Below are 26,160 nucleotides of genomic sequence, written 5' to 3' on the forward strand. Positions count from 1 at the left end.
AAATAACAGGTATTTCTTTTCCTCCACATCATTCTTTTGACTAGTCAGTATTAACGTGTGTTTCTTCTCATTCGCTATAAATGTTTATTTATAGCTTTTTGAACTCCTCATGGAGCACAATTGTCAAATTATTTTCTATCTGAGCTAGGGTTCTGTCTCCAAACAATTGTGAGAGGTGAATATGGAAGCTTTTATCTTGAGTATCACCATTGTGCAGTGTGAGCAGAGAGGTATATATCATTCATATTTAATTGGCAAGATGTGGTTTAAGATCTCTCTCTCTCTCTCTCTCTCTCTCTCTCTCTCTCTCTCTCTCTCACTATATATATATATAGGTGTTTAAAAGCATCACTCTGATTGGTTTTAGCTGCTCTGTGTTGGATCTCAATTCAAAAGCATGGAGTCGGCATGACAACAGTAACCAGGACAACTGTAGTTCAAACAAACATAGATTTGGCTGCAAGTTAAAGGCAAGATCATGCACCTAGTATCATTGCACAAACAGGAGCAGATGGCTGAATGATTTTAGCTTGTCTCTGTGAGAAAGCCATATTGAGCACAGTTAGCCAAATGTAAGAAGTGCTGGCCAGAGCACCCGCAGATCACAGACCTCTACACCACTCCTCCTCTCTACCAGGCCAGCTGCACATCACACTGAACATACTCTGATAGATCTCCCGCTGATCACAGTCCAGCACTGCAGGCTGCAATGCCTAAGAGGCCAAAAAAAGAAAAACCTGCCTTATCGTATTTCTCAAGCTTTCTCCTGAGATCTGGTGAAAAGATGACTGAATGTCTGCATGGGCCCTGCACTGCCAAAGATGAGGGCAGGTCCCAGAGGTTCAGAGTGGGATGAGGAAGGGGTGTGTTGGGATGGAGAGTGGAGGTTGGGGCTATCTCATTTGAATGTGATGGTGATTTCCCCCGAGTGCCAGGGTTAATCAATTAGTCAACTGGAAAGAATGCAGCTCTGGATTACCGTGGACTTGCATTACAGACCAATCTATTTGATTCAGGACTGAAGTGGGCAGCTCTCTCTAGGCCGCATGTTAGTGAGCCTGTTAACTCTGTGTCATTAGGTGAAGAGAGGAAATCCAGCTCCTGCCTCAACAGCCTCCTTTCACTTCTCAGAAATGCATTTTACCCTCACAGACAGGATGTAGACCATTTCCAGAGATGGTTGCTAGGAAACAGCTTGGGTCCAAGCTTACATCCTGCCAACCAATGGCGTAGCCCAAAAAAATTGCCGTCAGATGATGCGTTGCGACACCTGGGCAGGTGTGCACCCATCAGGAGTGATTCTGATTTGCGCTCCTTGTTGATTATGATCCTTGACAGACAGCTGGTCGAACTGAACAACCATTTTCAGAGTGACTCTAATGGAATAATGAAGGCTGCTGCCTCCCTGCTGGCTGCGTCTGATGCGTTTTGCCAGCTGGACGCATTGCGCGCACCGAGCCGGCATTATGGACTTCATTTGGAGGTCTCTGAACTCACTGTGTTTGGGCAACTCATCATGAGTAAAGTTGACGGGGGACATCAGTTCCTGTCCCTTATTGAAGTCTTGGATTCATGTGACAAAGATGTTTTTCCCAACATGAACTGTTTACTGCGTATTCTGTTGTCACTGCCTGTCACAAGTTGCTCTGTGGAGCGCCTGTTTTCGGTTGTGATTAAATCCACCAGCAGAGCTACAATGTTCACAGAGAGCATTTCGTTGCTCATGTTTGAAAAAGAGCTCGCGGAGAAACTGGACTCCGATGAAATAATAAATGCGTTCAAGGCCAAGCCACGCCGTCTCGCCCTATAAATTGAGTGCTGCGCAGTGCGCACAGGTGAGCGTAGCATCGTTGTGTCCTTTACTCTGCTGCTAAGTGTTCAGGTGGTTAACCTTCAGGTGTTTTTTTTGATCACGCGTAATGTGGATACGTTATGGCTTCGTGCATGAGTACGCGCATGAATGTTATATTTCACTATGTTCATCTCATTGGGCACGCATGTCTCTGTGTGTATGTCTTTGTGGTGTTATTTTGAGAACACAAAGTGTGCTTTTTCTATTACTTTGTTATTGATTTATTTGAGAGCAGGTCACATGTGAATGTTTAGACCTGCTGTGAACTAACTGTTGACTATTACTGATGAGAATGTGTGGATATGTTGTTGATGTTGTGTTAATAATGAGGTATTTGAGAGACACATTCTTTTGAATGTTTGTGGAGATGTAATACTCTGTTGAAAATAAATTTGGCACCCAGTATTGCTGCTGCACACCCAATGTCTTTTTTCTGGCTACGCCAGTGCTGTCAACTATTGATGTTGGCAAACACTGCAGCATTAAATTATGATATGCCCCTGTTAAATGTTTATGGCTGTAACTGAAATGGTATCTCACCTTCATCACAATCTTGCAGAGCTGCTCCAAACAAACAATTCACTGAGCCATGTTGCAGCATTTTCAGTTTTTTAGAACTAAAAAATGTCGGAACCAGTCAGTCAGTCAGTCACATACAGACCTGTGTGTAGGGCTGACCTCTGACTGTCAAAAAGGGCAAAAAGTAATCTGAGAAAACTTCACTAATGGGTTGGTTACTCCGTTATTTAGCATCACATTTTTGTTGTAACTAGTAATGTAATGCATTCATTTTTTAATTCAAGTTTTATGTTTATGTTATGTAATGTTTATGTTACCGTTACTCCTTTTGAAGACAGAAAAGGAAAGCCTTTATGTTGTGAAAGCCAAGTTTGCTGTCAGATTGTTAGCAGCTAAAGGGTGCTCAGGTACCCCTGCTTTCTATTTAGGCCTACTTCATGGACTTCAAATAATCTACTTTTTTCTATTGCAGTTGAATTGCAAAAGAACAAACACATTTTCTTGCCCATCCACTCAGATTTTGGTCCAATCAAATTACAGCCCAGACATCCTAAGGTGGTAACAAAAATTTATGCCCAAGACTTCTTTGTGATAATTTAAATTTTGACCAAATAATGAGCAGAGAGACATATTGTTTTAAAAATTATTATAGTAATAATAATAATTTCAACTTGGCACTGATTGTTGTGAGTGTTTAGTGTGTGGGTTGGACTCATGTGTTCAGCTGCAGTCCCAGCTGGTAGCCCGATGAGATCTTTAAAGACAGAAATAGACAAGCACAGGGTCAGTGTAGATGTCAGAGGGTCTCCAGTGGAGGCCATTGCCAGTACAGGCTGAAGTGCCCACACTTTCTTGTGTGGAATTATTTCTCTGCTGCTGCAGGCATTGTTGTTGTAACATTCCTCCCTGTGAGCAGCAAAAGTAATGCACCCACAAAAGCTGCCAAAAATGGTTGTGTAGCAGTCTACTATCAAAGACTTAATTTACATACATTTTGTCCATAAGAAATGATCACAATTTATCTACTGTACACCACCCTTACACACACTCTCCAGGTCAGAGCTGCACAGTCTGTTGAGCACTTTAAAACATTATTAAAAACCTATTTATTCTCCTTGGCGTTCAATCCCAGCTATAGGCAAGAATCCTTGGCTTTCTTTTTTACTTTTTTTACCCTTTTATTTGTCTTTTTTTAAATCTCTAACTCTGTTTTGGATTGAGTTTTTATTACTATTTTATTGTTTTACTGTTTTTAGTATTTTATTGCTTCATTGTTTTTATTTATACTGATTTGTGTTTATGATTTATTCTATTTTAATAACTGTATAGCACTTTGGTCAACTGAGGTTGTTTTTAAATGTGCTCTATAAATAAACTTTGACTTGACTTGACACTACACACACACACACACACACACACACACACACCAATTTCTGTGCTACTCCAGTATACTGGCCTCAGCCTGGCTACTTGCCACTGCAGACTTACAGCAATGATCTTTGCTTGTAGCCATTTTATCATGATGATGTAGCCAGCTAGGTAGCTAGGTTGATGATGTGCTCATTATTAAACCTGCCTACAGTGGTTTTAGCCTTTGAGCAATAGGCCACAATACATCTATTTTTAAATAAGTAATTTACAGGTGTTAGTTATTTCACAAATTTGTCTGACTAAACCCATGTTTGCTGTAGATTTGTGCACCTGCATCATTAATCATTATGTAACAAAATGTGAACCCTATTCTTATTAGGTGCCTGGCAGCTTTGCTATTGGTCCCTCTTGTTATTTTCTAATGTTATTATTAGTGTTGGGTCCCTCTTGTTTTCTCATTTGTTCTCGCTCTTCTTCCTACCATGAAATCTTCCAATGCATGACAATAAACCAAACTTTGCAGATCGATCCAGTCCTATGGCAAATGCTCTGATTGTCTTGATAGTGGCACTACTGTCTGAAGTTTAAAACTTTGAAAATTCACAAAAGACGCCTCTTGACTGTGTTTTTGATCGTCACTCCTGCACAAAACCTCACCGCAGTGTGTTCACGATTTGCCTCTGAAACTTACTAAATACTGAAACAGATTATTATGACAATGGGCCACATCAAATGGCACGCTATGTTCTTCTACCTCAAGAATCCTTTATTATTATTATTTTTTATTTATTTATATCTCCTTCAAAAGTATTCAACATCTGAAATATTCCTCCTTTTCCCCATTCAAGCAAATGAATGGAATGTTCCTACTTTCTAATACATTTCAACTCCTGACTCATTCATACATTCATGTAGAAACTGATTTTAAAATATTAAATTTTTTTAGACATTGTGAATATTATTCATCTTTCAAATCCCATCAGAACTTTTTAAAATACTCAACTTTGTTAGAAAGGTTAGTAAAAAATCACGTCAGATCAGAATCAGTAGTTCAGATAATATTCTACTACGGGTGACTTTCTAAACTTTACAACCTATCTCCTCCCACATACAGTAGTCTCAAGACTCCATTTAAGCATTAAAAAATTCAGCTTAAGGGGACATGCCAGCTACTATTTATATTCTGGATACCTTTTAAATTATTAAACACTTTAACCCCCCACAGCCTGTTCTCGCTCCTGCTGACTGAGAAGAGGTACAGCTGCTGCAGATCCAGCAAGTCGCTGAACAGCTTCCGCAAGCTGTCCCCTCCCTGCACATTAATGCACTTCATATGGTCACTATCATATTTTTAATGTGTCAGGTTTGCTTCTTAACTGTGTGTCTGGAATGTTTTAAAGTTTTTATTCAATGGACACCTTTTAAATATGTGTTACTATCTTTTAATGCATTGATCGGAGGTGGGGAGAACCAGTATTTTGTTTCTTCTGTGTGTGAAAACACTCAATAAAGTGCAATAGAGTGAATCTTGAATCGTATTGTCTAATGGGAGAATAGTGTGCCTCTGTGGGAATGTTCAGAGAGAGAAGGGGACTCAGCTCGTAGAGTAAAGAGGAGCTGTAAAATATTCTGTAAAGTAGAAAATGGAAAAATCAAGTTATTTGACATTCCTGTCCTAACTCATACTTTTAAAAACATTCCACGTATTTTAAACATTAATGGTGTCATTCAACCCATTTTATCCAACTATTCCTACTACTTTAGCTTCTTATGGCATATTCCAGCAGAGAACTTCTCTAGTTCGAATTATATGCTCTTGTATGTCTCATTTGTCTTCCCTTTCTTATTCATCTGGTCTTCTTCTTCTTCATCTGGTTCTTCTTCTTCTTCATCTGGTTCTTCTTATTCATCTGGTTCTTCTTCTTCTTATTCATCTGGTTCTTCTTCTTCTTATTATTCATCTGGTTCTTCTTCTTCTTCTTCTTATTCATCTGGTTCTTCTTCTTCTTCATCTGGTTCTTCTTCTTCTTCTTCTTCTTCTTCTTCTTCTTCTTCTTCTTCTTCTTCTTCTTCTTCTTCTTCTTCTTCTTCTTCTTCTTCTTCTTCTTCTTCTTCTTCTTCTTCTTCTTCTTCTTCTTCTTCTTCTTCTTCTTCTTCTTCTTCTTCTTCTTCTTCTTCTTCTTCTTCTTCTTCTTCTTCTTCTTCTTCTTCTTCTTCTTCTTCTTCTTCTTCTTCTTCTTCTTCCCCCTTAAAAAGCCCAGCAGCTTTATTTAGACTTTTCATATGTTATAAATAGATTTCTACAATTGCTTTTTAAAAATTTTTTATCGACAGATACTATCACAGGGATGATATATAGATACAAACAATCATGCTCTCATTCACACCTACAGGCAATTTAGAGTCACCAATTAAACCTAAGCTGCATGCAAACTCCTCACTGAAAGATCTGCAGGTGGGAGGCAAAAGTGCTAACCATTACACCACCGTGTAGCCCCATTTTTATTCATAAATAGGGAAAAGAGTTTTATATCATACTTTGCGTTGAAAGTGATCATTGGCAGAATGACAAATGTTAATGACATTATGACAAAAAATACAATCCAATTACCAACAGTCATCCGACCATGACTGTGGAGCAATTAATGGATAACACCTTCATCATTATCATATAAATAGCTTATTGATTTTTCATTGACTATAGGCTGCAAATAGAAAGCAAGGAATACTGCGGTGTGGATCAAGATAATGGGGCTTGACTGGTGGGTAAATGTTTACCCCGGCATTACACAGAGGAATCCTGTCTCAGGTTGAGGTGTCCTTGGAACGTGCCTCTCTGTGCCCCTCTGGCTGCTGCTCATGCCTCGGCTCTGTGTAAGGTTATATGTGGCATGTGCACTTAGTTGAACAAAGGACAATGTAAAGCATTCATCTTTATTGGAGATATTTTTCCTTGTAAGCTAATATCCAAAGAACTTCATTTGTCTAAGTCTTTTGGTGCCTTCAAAATAAGTTTTCATTATCTTGGATAATGACAGCTGAATATTAATATTTAAATAAGAAGCCTAAAAGGAGAGGATCAATAGGGGTCTGTTTAAACTGCTGCTGTAGCATTATATAAAGACCTTTTACCATTTTGATAATATTTCCCCAAATCCAAATCCATCCATGAATATTTCCGTTCTACCAAATCAAAGGCTTTCTTTGCACCAGCTGAGAGAATTGCACATGATTCCATAATTGTGTCGCCTATAGTATCTATGATGTGAGGTAAACAACACATGTAATCAGCTGTGGTGCCCCTTTATATGCTCTTCATTTATTATACCATGTATTCCATTCTCATTGCTAACAATTTAGCATTTCTTGAATTTAAGATCCCTGCTGATTGAAGAAAATTGGGCGGTAATTACCACACTTCAAAGGATTTTTTGTATTTTTAAAAAGCAGAGAGATAACAGATATTGTCTGATCTGAAATGCCCCATATGTACCTGAAAAGTAAAGCCATTAAGCGTTTATGGACTAACAATATCCCAAATTTCTACATAAAAACTTCTGGGGGTAAACTCTGCTGGGGACATTTTTATGACATAGTGGTGGCATCTGCCATCTTCTACGCAGACCTGAGGGGAGAGGGCCTTCTTCACTGCTGCCCCCTCCCTCTGAAAGTCTCTCCTCCAACACAGCAGACATTCTTCCCTCTTTTAAAGCTGCTCTCAAAGCCAACCTATTTAAATCTGCTTTATTCTGAGATCTGTTAGTCCCCAGTTCTCCTTTCTTCTTATTGTTGTTTCTGTTTTTTCTTACTGTTCTAAGTAGTTACATTCAAAAAGGTTGACATCACAAGCTAGGCTTGTAGACTCAGAAGGTATGAAGAAACAGATACTGCAGCTGTTTCTTCATACCTTTTGAGTATATGATGGTATTTTTTGTGTTTCTGTGTACCAACCAAGACTAGGTTACTTGCGAGTTTGACTAATCTAAAACACACTTGAATCATTAAGAAGAAAAAAAACTCACAAAATCTTTCTTATTTAAGTCTTTCCACTAATCAAATATTTAACAACTCTTGTGTGGTTGAAACAAATCCATAATTTGTAGTATTATTTAACAATATACTGCTGGATTCATGTTGTCTGTCACAGTTCTGCATCACCCAGGTCATCCATTCTTCTCAGTCAGCCTCACTACTACCTCTACTTCTTAGAGTTTGTCATTTGTAGTTCTTTTATAATGTTTGTTATTCTTTTCTCATATAAATATATTTATTTCAGAAAAACATTAGCCTATTTTATTTCAAAGGCTATTTTTATTTAAGACATTTTTTTATTTAAATGTGCACTTTATGGAGGTTTGATTTAAAAAATTTAAAAAAAGGTACTCCTGTTGTTATATAGTATTTATGTTTGCTTAAATAAACGGTTTCAATAAAACTACTTCTTGTATTTGGCTTTGACTTTGAACATTTGCTCTCACTTTGCGATAAAAATATTGGGATATATATCGTATATAGATATTCAGCCTAAATATATTGGGTTATGACTTTTTTCTCCAGCCCAGAGAAAGAACTGAACTGTCTGTCTGCATGCACTTTTCCGTTGTTTGCTGATAACCATAAAGGTCATTACCGACTGTTTCTGCTGTGCTGTGTGCTGCACACTCTTGGTCCTACACACAGCTGTTTCAGTTGTCCTTCCTTTCCCTTTTGACATATTCTTGTTCTGACTGCCCTGCTGTCTGTGCCTGTGTGTCCACAGTGTGATCCAGGTGAGGCCACCAAGCTGCTGTATGACCTCCTGTACACTGAGCCCATTAAAATTGTGCTGATGCCTGGATGCAGCTCTGTCTCTACACTGGTGGCCGAGGCTGCTCGCATGTGGAACCTCATAGTGGTAAGAACTTTCACCTTTCTGTTTGTGTTATAAGACAGTGTTACAATTTCATTGAGCGAATGCTTTTATCTAAAGTGACGTGCGTTTGAGCCTTCATACAACACAAGCAAAGATCTAGTCAGGAGACACCATATAGTAAGTGCCATGGGTTAAGTTTGAGTCCAATAGGATGTAGGCACCATCAGGCAGTGTGAGAACTGTGCAAATAGTGCTTTTTTTTGTTTTTCATCCATGTAGATTTTGTGTGAAGGTGTTCACGAAAGAGGCGGGTCTATAGTCTCTCTTAAAGATCAAGGAGGACTCAGCAGATCAGATGGAACTACAGAGGAGAGTCTAAGACATAGCCTTTCACTGGAAGATCATACTGAACAGGAGGGTGTGAGAAGGGAGACAGGAGCTGTACCAGTTGCTGTTTTGTAGGCAAAAGAAAAGAGTTTTGAATTTCATGCAGGCTGCAACTGTGAGCCAATGCAGAGATATGTATAATCGAGTGACACGTGCTCTTTTGGGCTGGTTAACAGCAGAGAGGCTGCCGCGTTCTGGATCATCTGCTGCAGCTTGAAGGTGCATGCAGAGAGACCTGCCAGTAGAAAGATGCAGTATTCTATACATGATATCACAAGGTCATGTACCCTTGAGTTGTGTTGCATGCTCTGCCAGGTAGGGTCTAATCTTCCTGATGTTGTACAGGACAATTGTTGTATAGGGTACAATCCGGCGATTGTGGCCACATGAAATTGGCACACCAAATTTCCCTTCGGGGATGAATAAAGTAATCTATCTATCTATGAACCTTAAAGGTCAGCTGGTCGGCTGTTCGTCAGTCATGACACCCAAGTTTTGGGCAGAACTTTTGGGCACAAGTTGGATTGATCTGAGCTGAATATTTATTGGCTGATATAGAGCGGGATGGGTCTGGATGACAAGAAGCTCTGTCTTAGAGAGGTTGAGCTGAAGGTGGTGTTCTGTCATCCATGTAGAAATATTGGCAAGGCATGAAGAGATACAAGCTGAGACTGTGGGGACGTTTGGTGGGAAAAGCAGGAATAGCTGGTTGGTGTATACAGAAAAGAGAAGGGGACCGAGCTCTGACCCTTGAGGCACCCCTGTGGATAAAATGTGTTGTATGAGCTCAGTGAGTGTAGAGAGTAGGGTTTGGTGGTTAACTGTGTCAGAGGCTGGTGTAGTTGTTAGCCCTCTTGCCTCACAGCAAGAGGGTCGCTGGTTCGACTCCAGTCCGAAAACATGCAGTTTAGGTTGAATTGGTGACTCTAAATTGCCCGTAGGTGTGAACGAGAGTGTGATTGTCTGAGTGTGTGATTGTCTGCCCTGTGATCGTCGACCTGTCCAGGTTGTACTCCGCCTCTCGCCCAATGTCAGCTGAACCCCTGCGACCTGAGTGCGGATAAGCGGTTAAAGATAATGAATGAATGTGTCAGAGGCTGCAGCCACCAGTAGCATGTTCAAAACGAGTCGAAGTGGTAAATATACTCACAACCACATGCTAAGTGAAGCCCATCGTCAGAACCATTCAGTCCCCTGAGTGGCCTTTAGCTGGAGTGGTTTGCTGTCCTCTTCAGGGAAAGAAGCAAGGATAGCCTTTGTGTCCTTCAGCACTAAGGTCCAGGAGCTATTTTAGCAAGGACATTGTCATTTTCAAATCGACCCTCCGACCTCAAGATATCTGAATGAAAATGGGCTCTATCAGTACTCACAAGTCTCTTCTTGACATACATGCCTGCTTTGTGACAACATCATGCAGTTTAATGCCAAAAACACAGTTTTTAATATGCATTAAAATGTGTTCTCGCCTACTTAAATATTTCTGCATATTGGGGTCCCTAAACAGTCTGTGAATTGTAAAATTGATATCACTGGAAAGCTGAGACTCTTGTAGATTCAATCCCAATTTTATTCATGTTAGTCTCCATAGTAGCCATTTCATTGCAGTGAGGGCATTTCTTGAAACTAGACCTCACTGTATTTCAGTCAGACATCACGTTTAAAATGTTTATTGCAACAGCAATAGTTAGATGTTGGTGTCTAGACTCCAACCTCATCACTGCCTCACAGGCAATTTACTCGAGGTGTTTAGGAGTGATGGATATGTATTTCCCCCAATCGGCGCCTGCTGAGAGAGCAGGTGGCAATAGAGATGCAGGGCAGCAGCAGCATTGACAGGCAGAGGGAGAGCTTCTATGTGTGTGTGTGTGCCTGGCACCAGCCACCAAGAGGACATTACCCAGGAGCTTGTTGGCCATGAATGGAATATATTACCAAGTGAAAAGCAGTCTCCTGTAAGCACATTAATGACAAAAGCGCAAATATAAATACATACCGTATCCAGCAAACCACCTGATATGCAATAATAGAATTAGGCAGGGGAGAAGTTAGAAATATTTATGCTTTAAATTAAGTAAGGGGTGAAGGAACTCACAAGCCTTTGTGCAGATGAGAGAAAGCAGCAGCTACACAATTCTGGTGACCAGAAATGAGAGTAGCTTGCAAAATGTTTTTTGAAACATCCAAGTTTAACATTGCATGAGACTGTTTATTATGGCTGTTTTAGAGCAACCTGAATTAAATATTTCCTGTAGCAGCATTGTCACAAAACACCATAATTTGTTTCCTTGTCCAGGGGCTGCATCAGTAAAGAACAGGAGAAAATCTGAGCACTCGACATAGTCATTATAAACAAACAAAATATTGTTCCATTCATCGCATAGAAAGGACCAGAACGGCAGATCTGAGCAACAGCCTTCATCTAAGATTACAGTGCCTTTAAGATTTTGAACAGAATTAGCCGACGCTAACGAGAATGAGGAATGATGCGCATGGCAAAGTAAAAGTGACCTAGTAGAGATAAGACATTTCTTTCAGAGAAGATTGTACCGGCAGACCAGGATTTGATATCTTGAAGCCTGCAATAGGGTAATGCCGAGAAATTTCAAACATGTGGAGGGACCTACTGTTTTCTCTTCTGAAAGCAGGACACATAACTCATAGAATAGGCTTGTCACTGCTGATATGCTGAGAGAAAGTGGAGACGAGGGAAAATCGACGACTAGAAGAAAATCTAAAAGATGAGGGACAAACAGGAGTTTACATGTGTTGGAAAGGATCCAGCATAACCCTTCTGACAAGGTGTTGAAAATGCGGGGGCTAGTGAGGTAATCAAATGTCAATTTTAAAGAGAAGTACAATTTGGATTCTCATTTCACGCTGAAAAGATGCGATTGCAAGGGGTGGAGTGGCATGACTTTGAAGGCATCAGTAATGTCTGCTTTCCCTAGTGATGTACCAGTGCTTTAATCATGGGGAGCCGATAGATCAATGATGGATGGACAGATGTTTCAAGAAACATTTTATTTATTTATTGTTTTTAATTTTTTTAATTTAACCTTTATTTAACCAGGGAATATCCCATTGAGATTAAGAACCTCTTTTCAAGGGAGCCCTGGCCAAGAGGCAGCAAACACAGAATACAGTTATACTGTACAGGCCAAAAGTTTGGACACACACCTTCTCATTCAATGCGTTTTCTTTATTTTCATGACTATTTACATTGTAGATTCATCAAAACTATGAATGAACACATATGGAATTATGTACTTAACAAAAAAGTGTGAAATAACTGAAAACATGTCTTGTATTTTAGATTCCTCAAAGTAGCCACCCTTTGCTTACTAGAATATAAGACATGTTTTCAGTTATTTCACACTTTTTTGTTAAGTACATAATTCCACATGTGTTCATTAATAGTTTTGATGAATCTACAATGTAAATAGTCATGAAAATAAAGGAAACACATTGAATGAGAAGGTGTGTCCAAACTTTTGGCCTGTACTGTATGTTATGTAAATATGTAACTGTATTCTGTGTTTGCTGCTTCTTGGCCAGGGCTCCCTTGAAAAAGAGGTTCTTAATCTCAATGGGATATTCCCTGGTTAAATAAAGGTTAAATAAAAAAAAATGTTTCTTGTTGGGCAGTTATTAAAAAGCTTTTCATGGTTAACCCATTTAAGCCGGGAAAGCAGATACGTCGTTTTGTTGTATTTGTAGTTTTTCCACCTATTTTCGGTCTCTTGGCCAATGAAGTGCATCAGAATACATGTGGGAGTGTCGCAATGCAACACGTTGATTTAAAAGAAAAAAAAAAACTTAATTGAAGGTTTGGACAAATAAACTCAACTTCTTATAAAAGCCACATGTATAAGCTCTCAAATATAGGTTTTACAGGCATTTTTTCCAGGCGTTTTAGGCCTAAAAGGGTTAAGACCAGATAGAACTGGAATATTATGGTCAAAAAGGCGATTCTGCTTCATTCTCGAAGTGAACCTCAGCAGCCTGAGCCTGAGTGTCAGGAGTAAAGCCACCTTCTTCCCCAGAGGCTGAGACTTACTCTCTGAATCAGACGTGGCGAGAGACATAGCGACCAACAGAGCCACAGGGGAAGGTAGCAATCGCATGAGAAACGAACACAGCCTATGAACTTAGAGAGCTGAGAGAGCAGGTGGCAATACAGATGCAGGGCAGCAGCAGCACTGACAGGCAGAGGGAGAGCTGCAGGATTTTCTCTCAGCTTGAATAGACCGCCAAATTGGGATGGTGTGTTTTGGCAGTGGATGTATGAGGAGCGAGGTATGTCATGTGTATTTCACAGAGCGGTTTTAGTGGCTTAACTGAACTAGCTTGCAGGCATTGCTACATGACCTGCTGTGTCATCTTGACACAGTGCTGAGCTGCATCTCAACTAATCTCCAGGTCCCCAGCCTTCACATGGTTTACAACACTTCTATGCTGCGTTTATTATTCACCTGCTATTGCCCCCAAATAATCCACTGCCACTGCCCAATTTCTCTTCAAATGGGGGGCTAACGTTAAGGGGAAACACAAAAAACAAACCAGAATCTGAAAGAGTAGCATAAAATGTAAATGTAAAATGCAAGTGGACGGCTCCTCTCTCTCTGTTGCAGGATGGAGAGATTCAAAAGATCCTTCTCTCCTACAGACATCAGGCTGTCTCATTCTTCCCCTTGGGGATGAATAAAGTCATTTTGTCTTTAATTTGGATTTGATTGATTAAAAACTAGACAATTGCATTCACAGATACAGTACAGGCCAAAAGTTTGGACACACCTTCTCATTCAATGCGTTTTTCTTTATTTTCATGACTATTTACATTGTAGATTCTCACTGAAGGCATCAAAACTATGAATGAACACATATGGAATTATGTACTTAACAAAAAAAGTGTGAAATAACTGAAAACATGTCTTGTATTTTAGATTCCTCAAAGTAACCACCCTTTGCTTACTAGAATATAAGACATGTTTTCAGTTATTTCACACTTTTTTGTTAAGTACATAATTCCACATGTGTTCATTAATAGTTTTGATGAATTTACAATGTCAATAGTCATGAAAATAAAGGAAACGCATTGAATGAGAAGGTGTGTCCAAACTTTTGGCCTGTACTGTATGTGCCCCTGCACTTCTGTGAGTGCCCATGCAGCAGACAAGCCCTTAAAACAACTCTTTGTCCAATGACAAAAATCCTATGTCCAGGTAAAACATATGGTTGAAACGAAAGAAATCCCAGATCTAAAAGTGCGTCATGAAGATGTGACCCCCCAAAAATGGATACAAAATGGATAAAATATCATGACAGAATCTCTGACAGGTAGACATAAACATGCTTACAAATGCAGAGTAAAACAACATAAAATAAATAACCTTCACAAGCACCTAACCATTTGGCTGTCATGGAAGACATCCTGCATGAACTTCAGAGTCAACGGAGTCTTTAAGCTACAGAGAAGAGAAATAATACTTGTGGAATGAAGGCTCCACATCCAGACAACCATCAATGTTTTAACAGTCATGAAGATATCTGATGCAAAATCAATGACAACCTGGTCTCACAGGAATCCGTGAAATAGCCACGGATTCGCTTAACTCAAAATCCGTGGAATAGCAACGGAATAACTCAAATTTCCGTGAAACTGACACGGATTTCGCTACAATGCAAGTTAATGACAGTCATATCCCGTGGCTATTCCAACATACAAAGTGATTATGTACATTCACTGAGTGAATATTTAGAAAATAAAACATATATTTCTCGCTAGAAATGTGATCAAAATCCATTTTTATGCAGAAACGTCAAAATATTGATTTTTTTCACTAAAAATGAGAGAACTGTCCGCTATGTTTTTTCTTCTGACCGCCGGAACCTTGAAAATCATGTGACTTGGAACAAACCAATAGGAAAACATATCCATGGAATAGCCACGGGATATGACTGTCATTAACTTGCATTGTAGCAAAATCCGTGTCAGTTTCACGGAAATTTGAGTGATTCCGTGGCTATTCCACGGATTTTGAGTTAAGCGAATCTGTGGCTATTTCATGGATTCCTGTGAGACCATGTTCATCAATGAAGAAGGCTGAACATCAGGCCTGATACAGCTGACAGAAGGCAATGAACAACTGTTTTTATGAATCTATGGCCAACATGTTTGCTGCATTATAACATGGTAGGGATTTAGACATTGAGCCATCTTACAGCTGCCTCCGTCTAAAAGATAGATAGATTCCTTATTCGTCCACATGGAGAGATTCAGCTATCCAGCAGTAGCTAACAATACAGTGCAGACAAGCAACACAACCAACAGGTAACAAATAAAATAGACAAACAATAAAAAGTCAGTTTTAAATAAAAGTCAGTCAAACAGATCATTCACACATTATTGTGGCTGTAAATGGCTCATGACTAACATCTGTGAGCTCAGAGCAAAGTAAAGCATTAATGTCATTCTCCTCTTTGGGGGATGAAGTAAAGTGCACTCACACTAAAAACCAACATTTCAGACGTTCTTCATTTTTTATATGCACTGCTATTTTTATGTTAGAAAGAGCTTTCCCCCCAGTTCCTACACTGAGACTGTGGCCAGTATTTCTTTGTCATTGACCACTTCATAATGTACATGTAATTACAGGAGTGAGCGCATGCACTGTAAAACCCAACTTATTGTTTCAACTTAAATATTTGAGTGTCAATGCTGCAAAATAATTTTATGTCAAGACAACAAGGGAAAAGAAGTAACCTCAAATGATTCTTGCTATTTGACTCAATATTTTAGGTTAAAATGACTTTTTGCACAAATCATGTTGTATTGAAAAGGAAAATTTTGTTATAACAACAAACAAGCAACATTGGGTTTTACAGTGTGGAAACGCTCCGGCACAGAGCTAACAAACAGACCGGCACAGAGAAGAGAACGTAACCGCTACCTGCTGACTCTGAGAAAACAATTTAGGATCAAAAACACACTGGGAAAAATTATTTTACGATCTATGAGGTTGTCAGCACTACCGAATGTCACTGAATTATCTGGCACTGACGGGTCTAGATTAGGACATGAGGAACCTGGAGGGCTAGCATGTAACAGTTGGTAGAAATTGAAGAACTTTTATTTTGAAGAGGTGACTTTTATTTTGGTGACTCTCCGGTCTGCTTAAGGTTAGAGTCCTGTTTTGTTATCCGGTAGAGCAACAATCCTCATCCTTCTTTATTATTGTGGCATTGCCAGTGAGTATGTTTATTTGTATTTGTATATTTGTTTAGGAGGATTTAACATGTTGTAAGGTATATTTGACTCATGCAAATGGTTAATATTGTCTGTATTATTTGTTTATTTTCAGTTTTTACCTTTTCTTCATTAAAATCCTGCCAAGTACTTCAAACAGCCTGATCATTGGAGGAGATTTTTGGAGAAATGAGTTTAGCTGAGTGTTTCATAACTCTGATGAGAACAGTACAACAAATATTTATATATTTTTTCTTTTGCTTGTTTTGATTTATCATGTGCTGTATATTGTTCCTTTCAACAATAGTTCCTATTGTTACAAGCTCCAGCTCTATGCCCATTTTTGGATTATTCAGAAGTAAGGCGGAGTCAGCTTTGCCAAGTTGGCTTCACGGATACTACTTCCATTATTTGTACAGTCTATTCTTTGATGTATACGTGTTCATTCAATCTTTAAGCACTCTGCTGCCACCTAGCATCTCCAGCTATCACACAGGCCCCCACAGCCCCTTCTTTTGCTGCTCAACGGTGGCGGTAAGGTTTGAAAATTAAAGTAAAAACCTCAGATCTCACAAGGCATCAAAGGCATTTAAACTGGAACAGCTTACTAATAATATTTCCAACCTTCTGCTCTTGCTACTACCACCAGGAGCCCCAACAAAACCCATCTAATCAATACAGCTTATGGGATTCTTGTGCTAGTGGTTAGGTCTCCTGCATAAATACTAAGTCACACTTTAATTAAAGTGAGTACTTTCTTCCTCCTAACCATAAACTACAAGCTTATGAGCTTCAAACCTTTTATTTTTTACTATTGATCAAGGTAATGTTGAGTAAGTTTTAGAGTTAGTTTTTACTGTAATTTCATTAATGACTTATCAGTGCCTGACATCAAATAATGATAAGTTACAAAATACATAGTAAATCTCTGTAATATAAGCCACAAAATAAATATGCAAAGCCAGATGCAAACTAAACTCAGTTTGGTTTGTGAAGCTGACTTAAAGAGCACAAGACTGACTTCCCCACATCACCCCTCCATATTAAAAGCCCAGTGATGATCTTTTTATGTGTCCAACAGTGCTGTTATTGTTGACTGTTGATTATGACAGGCAGCTTTGGAGGAGATATTAGAGATAAATATTGATAGAAATGAATGTATTTGAAACTTTTGTTGACAGAAGGAACTAAATTTGAATGTAGCTACATTTTGAAATATCAGTATGTTTGGTAGGCTACTGAATTAGTATGTTTTATTAGGATTGTAGTTGTAGCCTATAAAATAATAATGATGATGATAATAATGATAATAATAGTAATAATGGATAGCAATAGGTTTTTTTTAATTGATATTAGTATAGAAGTAGTAATACTGCCAGTATTAGTGGTTGTAGTTTGCATTATAATGGATTATAGTAGATACTACTAATACAGTATACATATTATATGTATTATATTTGTAACAGAAGAATTTTTTTCGCTTAGGGCCCTATTTTGGTCAGGGGCAGCACTGGTGTCCAACCTACGTAAACAGGAATATACGAAGTGTGTGTACATCTCTATAGCTGAGGCGAAAAAAATGCAGTTAAACCATCGTGCAGGAAAGACAAGTTGTCCCTGGTAGTGAATGGAAGCCAGGACGTTTTTATGCTCCAGGTGACTTTACATACACTACTGGTCAAAAGTTTTAGAAAACACCAACTTTTTCAGAATTTAATTGAAAATGATGCAGTTTAATGTCTCAGTGTACTCTGAAATTAATGCACATTTGCAACATTTAAAATTCTTTATTGAGCATGATAGTGTTTTGAAAGTTAAAAAAAGATTCAAAATCATATTTTATGTTGGACTAAAGGACAAAAAAAGACACAAAATGACAAAAAAGACACCAAAAGACACAAAATGACTAAAAAAAAGACACAAAATGACAAAAAAAAGACACAAAATGACTTACAAAGACATGGAAAGAATTCAAAAATGGACAAAATAGCCCAAGACTCCATAGAGTTAAGTTGGTAACCCATTTCTTGTTCCCTGAAAAAAGGCCTACTTGTATAATTCTGAAATGTACATTATATTTTACCTTTTTTTATTTACCTCTGGCCGTTCACCACTTACCTTTGTACCCTTTCAAGCTGTTGATTTGACTTGAACTGCTTGATTTTCAATAAAAAACTGGAAAAATTGGGGCGTGACCGGTAGTGTATCTCTGCATGCAGTCTGTGGATGTGGATGCCCTGGAATCTCAAGAAACGCGCTGTTGCAGGTCATTGAGGATCTGGGCTTTGTGCAATATGTCACAAGCCTGTGCGTTCTGTAAATTCTCAGTCCCCCTCGCAAGTCAGTGTTGAGAAGCACTTCTAAAATGTCCTGAAGGAATGATACGATATTGTTTTCCTTGCTGGCCTCATAGTTCTAAATATTATCAATGTCTGGTGCATCATGAGGCAGCAATATCCTCTGATTAGCTTAGCTAGCATTAGCCTCTTTATTGGCCTTCACTCTGCTGGAACCAGGTTTTAAAGAATTTCATGGATTTCTTGTAGCGTGAGGCATTATTGCTCCATACTGCCAACTATTGCATGACAAATCAATTGAAATTGGACTCTTTGTTGGGTTTCAAAGCTAATTATGAGGGATGGGTACAGCTCCCTCTCACACTGCATTTTTGTCAACCACGTTATGTGACTCTCCGTGACTAGTCACAGTTCACACAAAGCACTTGCACACCAATTTGCAAATGCCAAGATAACTTTTTGTTAGGGTCCCCAGAAACTCAAGCTGAAGCCAGTTCACTTAAGATAAATCACAGCATGAAGCCATCTATAGTTTCTCAGGAAGGTCAACAAGATTACAACTTGTGTCTATATCCACTTTATATAGCACAATTTTAGCAAACACAAGGTTTCCCAAAGTGCTGCACAAACAATAAATAGATAACACAATACAAAGAGATGTAGTAAACAATAGAAAATGCAATAAGATAAAATATATTTTAAAAATGGAATAAAAATAAATAAAATAAAATGTAAAATGTACTGCCTGCACAAAATAAAATATACATCTATACAGATAAAAACAAAACATATAGGTGTGTATTCAAACATGCTAATGCCGACTCAAGCATTGTTTTCTGTGGATTTGAGATAAATTATTTCGAAGATATTTTGAATTAAGCTTTGATTAAATAATGGGCAGTTCTGCTGACTGACACTCCTGTTTATCTCATTTACCTTCCTTTTTTTTCTCTTTTCCTTTTCCCTTATCATCTTCTTTTCCTTAAAATACCCGGTCCAACCCAGTGGAGACAACTGGAGAGGCTATATTTTTGTATTATTTCTATTTGTTTTGTTCTTTCTTTTTTTAGTCGTCAGTTTGATTAATCAGGATAACACTAGCGTTAACATGCTTGTTTTTTGTCTCCCCGTTCCCCAGTTGTCCTATGGCTCCAGTTCTCCGGCTCTGTCCAACCGCCAGCGTTTTCCCACCTTCTTTCGCACTCATCCATCTGCCACGCTGCACAACCCTACTCGTGTGCAACTCTTTCAGAAGTGGAAATGGACCAAGATTGCTACCATTCAGCAAACAACAGAAGTTTTTACATCAGTGAGTCTTGTATTGGTAACACTTTACAATAACCATCATTTATAAATGGTAAACAGATTATATTAATGTTTAATCAGCATTTATAAACTGTATATAGACCATTTAGAATGGTAAATACGTAATTTATTAATGTTTAACTAACTACATCATTCATAAATGACACATAGATGGTATATTAATGTAAGTATATAGTTACTTTCCCATTAAGAAACCAATAAATTATAATTAATAGTTTATCAATAGTTTTAGTTGCACTCATTTTAACATTTTTAACACCATATTAAGTATGTTAATGATTTTGAAATGACTCATATACCTTTAAGAAATTGGTTGAAAACATTTAAAGATTAAATATGTATAGCACTTTGTAGGTATAGCACTTTGTAAATGGTTAATAATTGGTTTATAAACCATCTATAAACATCACTTATATTATTATTTTTTTTTAAAGTGTTACCCTTGTATTTAGCTAATTTCATTTCATTACATGCTCATTGTCACCTACCTGTAGTAGTTTCATTCAAAGAAGTTGTTAGAGAATCGAGAATCGCTTCAGATCTCTGCTTCACATAGGGCCCCAGTAAGACAGATGCACAGCATTTCAGTTTTTTACCAAGTTATCTTGAGTTATGTTTCAAAAGCATATTTGCATATTTTCCCCATCCTCTATCACAGGGGTGGCCAACCTGTGGCTCCAGAGCCTCATGTGGCTCTTTAGGCCGCCTGCAGGGGCTCCCCGTGGCTGAGACAAAAAAAATGATATACATATTTTTACATTAAAATGTTCATTTATCAATGGTGTAGACCAAAAGCTATTTGTATTACTCAAATGTAAAATTGTATAGCCTTTTTACAGCATATTAAAAAACAACAATTTTGACATTTAAGTCAACTAAAATATGTTTCATAGCTTACGAAAGTCTTTAAGTCTTTAAGTTTTGCCAACTTTGAGTTAAGTTTTCAGTTCCCCGATATAGACTAGTTTTTAAAAATCATATTAATAAATGCTTAATATGACTATCAATAATGTTGGTAGGCTAATTTAGACTTATTAAGCTGTTTGATTTTCATTTTAGGCTCAATATAAGGTTTTCCATTCCGCGATTTTCTCTTTTTTTTTGGCCAACAGTGGCTCTTTAGTTAGTAAAGGTAAAGGAAAAGTGATATAGTGATTGGAGTATTTGCTACTTTTTACTGCTATATTTGATTTACTCCACATTAACAGTCTTATCATAACATGTATTCCTATCAGTAGCAGCTCAAAACCAGATAATTTACTGTATTTGATAAAGCGACTAAATTAATATTTAGCAGAATTTAGTTCAGAGTTTTGGTCCGGCCCCCGCAACATTTGTGGTATTGGTCATGTGGCCCCTTGGGGAAATTAATTGCCCACCCCTGCTCTAAACCACCAGCTCATCTTCCCCTCGCTACTCTGCTCCTACTTTAATTACTGTTTACTCTTCTTCAGATTTGTTTCCCTAACACTATTATTCCACCATCCCTCCCACTCCAGTTTTGGTTGCTGTCTCTCTCATTCTGTCATCCACTGCGTGCTCATTATTGTGTCCATGTCTCTCTTTGTTTCACAGACTCTGGATGATCTGGAGGAGAGGGTGAAGGAGGCGGGGATTGAAATCAGTGTTCGTCAGAGCTTCCTCACCGACCCTGCTGTGGCTGTCAAAAACCTCAAGGTGCCAAATCCCCCCATTTTTATTACACATAGCAGGAAGCTGAACACATATCATTCAGGCCTTGTCTGTCCTGTCGACCGCAGGAAGCTCCTGTAAGCTTGGCTACGATAGCTCAGAAATTGCAGAAGCAGTCTTATAACCAGAATGTCGAGTCATTCATCAAAATGCTGCGTCTCTGGAGCTCCAGCTGCCCACTGGTCCCAACTGTGGCCAAAGGCTGTAGCCAAGATTGAAGTGCTGTCAGAAACAGCAGCGTTAATGATCACCAAAACATGTCTATCTTCACTGAGATCCATCCACACAGGAAGTTCTCTTTTGAAATACACACTAAATGAACTGTCAAGTTATTCTAGTAGTAATAGTAATAATAATAATAATGAGGGGCTGAATTCTAGGGGGCGCTAGTAGGTCATTTTGCCACGCCCATTGCCGAAAGCAATAAAATACGTAAAATTTCAACACGATTGAATTTTGTGCTGAGTTTGGTGAGTTTTTGAATATGATAAAGGGCTCAAAAAGGCGATTCATTTGCCGTTATAATAAACGGGCCAATTACAATAGGGTCCTCGCACCGTTAGTGCTCGGTCCCTAATAATGATAATAATAATAATAATAATAACAATACTGAATAGAAATAGATTTGGAGGATATTTAAAAACAAATTCAAACTGATAATAACAAAATGAATAACAAAATTGCACTGACCAAAAGAATTGCTTGGAAATGGAAACATATTTGGACCTGCTGGACTTTGATGTAGTATCATTATCACGTTTATCTTTACAGATCTCAGCTAGCTGTAGTCAAGTGATAGAAATCAAAACAACCACAACTAAAGGGACATTACTTAGCTTTTTATTAACTTATAGTTTTTGCTCAGTAGTCATGGAGATTGACCTGTTAACATGTGAGCTCAGTCCCACTTTAAAACTTTTAATCCATTTTGGTTTAAAGGTCCATTTACTAGCTCACTGCTCTTTCAATGCTTTCAACCATATTGTATGGTCTTCTTCATGCTTACCACAGTTACTACAGTATAATGGGATACAAGTTGAAATAAAAAGAAAGGTAGCATTTAGAGAAGCCGGCTGTGATTGTTACTATTTCATTTACCAAGATGACAGGAAGCATTTAACCAAGATTTAACCTCCAAAACATCAGATATAAAATATAATAAAATATAGAATATAGTATACTGGATAGCAGTATCAGCATGATCCTTTGTGTTCAGGATAAGATGATGAATTGAGCAAATATAAGCAGGAGCTTTATGAACATACAGCACTCACTACCCACAAATGACAGGAAGGCATATACCATTAAAGCTAATGTTGGTGCACTATGTAACCAACTACAACTATGAAAATCAAAGAAACACTCACATTGACCAGGCATTGGAAAACATGCCTAGACTTCATCTACCAGTGTTTAATTCATGTTCACATCTGTTAACCCCCAGAGGAGACCAGGAGCATGTTCAATATTAGAACCGTGTGCTGTTTGCAGTGATTTTTGGGTTGAACGACATGTTTCCTCGAAAACTGTGTGGAACGGGCTTCGAGAAAGATTTGGTCTTATTTGGGTCAACCAATCAGCATCCACGTGTATATTAACATCATTATTAAACTCTTCTAAAAAGGTATTTGCCACCTTACTGATTTATAAAGCTTAAACTTAAGCTTTGATTTCATAATAATAATAATAATAATAAAAAATGTTTTAATTGTTATTAATACTACTACTACTACTAATAATAATAATAATAGTAATAACAATAATAATAATAAAGAGAGGCACTGTGCTTGCATAACACAACTCGACAGCAATTGCCTCGTGTTGAAAACAGTGATGTAACATGTTTACATTGTGTTACCATGTGACATGTCACAATGCGAATTGGTTCAGCCGTTCAGAAACGAGACATACATACATACATAATGTCAACATTGGTTCTGCCGACTGCATGGGTGTGCAGAGCGACCTTGTCTGCTCACATACAGATGTTTCTTTGATGAATATTCAAACCTAATAACCACTACATGTACTGCTTTAGTACAGAGGTAAGAACAGTTAAAAGTCATCACAGAGTGTTGTTCTGTTACGGCTCTCTTGACATGTGATACAAACATACAGTTGGTATGAGACACAGCTGGGAGTCCATTCACTGTGAAGTAAACAAACAACCCGGACCGTTATCACACAGCAAAGGTGTGTTGGTATCAGACGCTGAGGGCTGTGACGAAACGTTGGGATGTGACAAGAGATAAGAACATGTTGGTCAGACTCATCACTGAAAATGTCAAATGTCTGCACAAAGGTTTTAATCAAAGGGGCGATACTTTGATTGATTGATTGTCTTTATTTCGAACATGCAAGCAAATAAAAAAAAACAAGTTTAAATAGATTAATAAATAAAAAACAAAACAAAAAAGCAAAAAAAATTGAGAAAACAAACACTTTGTGCAAGCTCAAAAGGGGGTAGGAAGAAGTAAAAAAACATATCGAGTCCTACCCCTTAACAGGTCTCTATATCTATATACATATATATATATATATGAATAATCAATATAGTCACATACAAATATTATAAACAATTATATATATATATATATATATATATATATATATAACTTACTGAATCTACCTTTCCTCCATGCTTCCCTTCCTCTGTCCTCTCCTTCTTCTTCTTCTTCTTGTGTCCGTCTTGCTTCCTTCCTGGGACTGTATGCACACACTTTACAGTGACCTTGCCCAACATGTCAGCCTAGTTTTGGTGTGCAAGATTAATTGGCAAGAAACCATGGTAACAGCATGAGTAAAGCCCAGTGGAGAGGACGTCTGCTGCTGTGTGGTTGTGGAGCAGCGAAGAGGCTCCTGTGCTCCGTTCCACACTGCAAGCTTTGTTTTTAAATTGATCACCATTGTGTGTGTAACTCTGTCCTTTTCTTTTTCACTTCCAAGCGCCAAGATGCCAGAATTATTGTTGGCCTGTTTTATGAGACGGAGGCCAGGAAAGTCTTCTGTGAGGTAACGTGTTCTCCTATTCAAATTTATTTGTGACCGACTTAGTTGACATTAATTAATGTCTTCAAGTCCTTGAGGTATGTTCTCGGCTGACTTTCTATCTTTCTGCTCATTATCATATGACCTGCTAGCTTCTGAGTGAAGACGGGTTCTATGGCTTTATAGACATGCCCACTTTATGCAAATACCATGCAGTTTTTTGCATGCAGTATAAATTTACTATTTTTGTTTATTGCATTTGAATGTTTCCACATATTTGGGTTCCTAAATGTATGATTACATTGCACTCTTTTATACTCTGACACATGATCAAAGTGTTCTTCCAACTGAGTTGCAACATTGCACATTGCAGGTGCAACATGAGTGCAACTGATTGCTGAGACCAGTTTTTCTGGTGACCAAAGTTTGCTCAATAATGCAATTTGTGTTCAGAGATTTGAAAAACTGCGATTTAGAATGATCATTGAGTGAGAACAATGGGACTGTGCGTAGAGTTTAACAGTTTAATGTCATGTTGTTGGTACATGAGCTTCAAGTATTCAGAGTTATGTGCATAGTTCCATTTTTTATGTGTAAAAAAATGTTAAATTTAGTTTTATTGTTTTTTTAAAGCTATGTTTACATCAAGTTTGGCTCACTTAAATCCACTGTAGGTATCACTAAAAGTCTGACAGACTTGTATGCATTTCTTTGTGCATTTCTTTGTGAAAACCAGAAAACACGTTATTATCATGTACCTATGTACAAATATCAATAGCTTAGACTGAAAGGACATTGAAACAGGATGAACACAAGTCATTATACAGCGCAACACAAATGTCCTCAAAGTTTCTAGCAGACCTGCACAGGATTCATTCACAACTCACACACACAAAAATGGTGACTGATAAAAAACGAGAAATGCAAAGTCCTGATTCAGATTTCATGAAAATCTGGTCAGTAGTTTATCCATAATTCTCCAGACAGACCACCCCAAATCATGAGTTCCTTGAGGTAACAATCCGACACGGGGTGGATCTCGACGATATCACACAGGCTCTCAAGATCCTGCTTTAGCTCAGACACTAGCAGGGCCTCCGGCAGCAACCAGCCGCCATGGACAGACCCAAATTCAGCTTCACTGCCTCTTTCAGCCTTCAGTCACAGTTTTGGTGCGAGACATCAGGTTTCCACGGGGAGGCAGAGAGCTCTGTGCCCTGGCCAGCAGCGGAGATAAGCCATGTTGTTTTGCCTGCTTCCTGGAAGCCAACACCACGCTGCTGGAGGCTCAGGCCATTGTGCTGGGCCTGCTGGAAGGAAGAGAGGCATGTAGGACTAGAAACAGGGCTGAGTGGGGCAGACTGTCAAACCCTGCTGCAGTAAATACACTGCAGAAAAAGAAAAGTTGGGTGAACTCAAAATTTTAAGGCAACAAACTTCCATAAAATTTTAAGTTGGACAATTAAACTAAATATTTTAAGTTTGGTTTTTGAGTTTGCTCAACTCTGAATTTAGATTTTTGTCAACTGAACTGTAAGTTGTACTAACTTATAATTTAACATTGTAATAACTTTTAATCCTTACTTCTGCTAACTTCAGCAATGTGCTGAATTGGCATGATGTCAGCTAA

The 26,160-nt window shown here is 38.3% G+C and overlaps 1 protein-coding gene across 2 annotated transcripts in view; it reads left to right on the forward strand.

The window, feature by feature from the left end:
- The window catches only part of gabbr1b (gamma-aminobutyric acid (GABA) B receptor, 1b), a 143,198-nt gene that overhangs the window by 73,397 nt on the left and 43,641 nt on the right, over window positions 1–26,160 (forward strand). For both annotated transcript variants that reach the window (XM_059350575.1, XM_059350576.1), the window contains 4 exons: window positions 8,502–8,636; window positions 19,663–19,833; window positions 21,426–21,527; window positions 24,489–24,554. In XM_059350575.1, coding sequence (XP_059206558.1) covers window positions 8,502–8,636; window positions 19,663–19,833; window positions 21,426–21,527; window positions 24,489–24,554 — 474 coding nt within the window. The remainder of the gene's footprint in view (window positions 1–8,501; window positions 8,637–19,662; window positions 19,834–21,425; window positions 21,528–24,488; window positions 24,555–26,160) is intronic.

The sequence above is a fragment of the Centropristis striata genome, chromosome 14 (assembly GCF_030273125.1).
Source record: "Centropristis striata isolate RG_2023a ecotype Rhode Island chromosome 14, C.striata_1.0, whole genome shotgun sequence".
NCBI lineage: Eukaryota > Metazoa > Chordata > Actinopteri > Perciformes > Serranidae > Centropristis > Centropristis striata.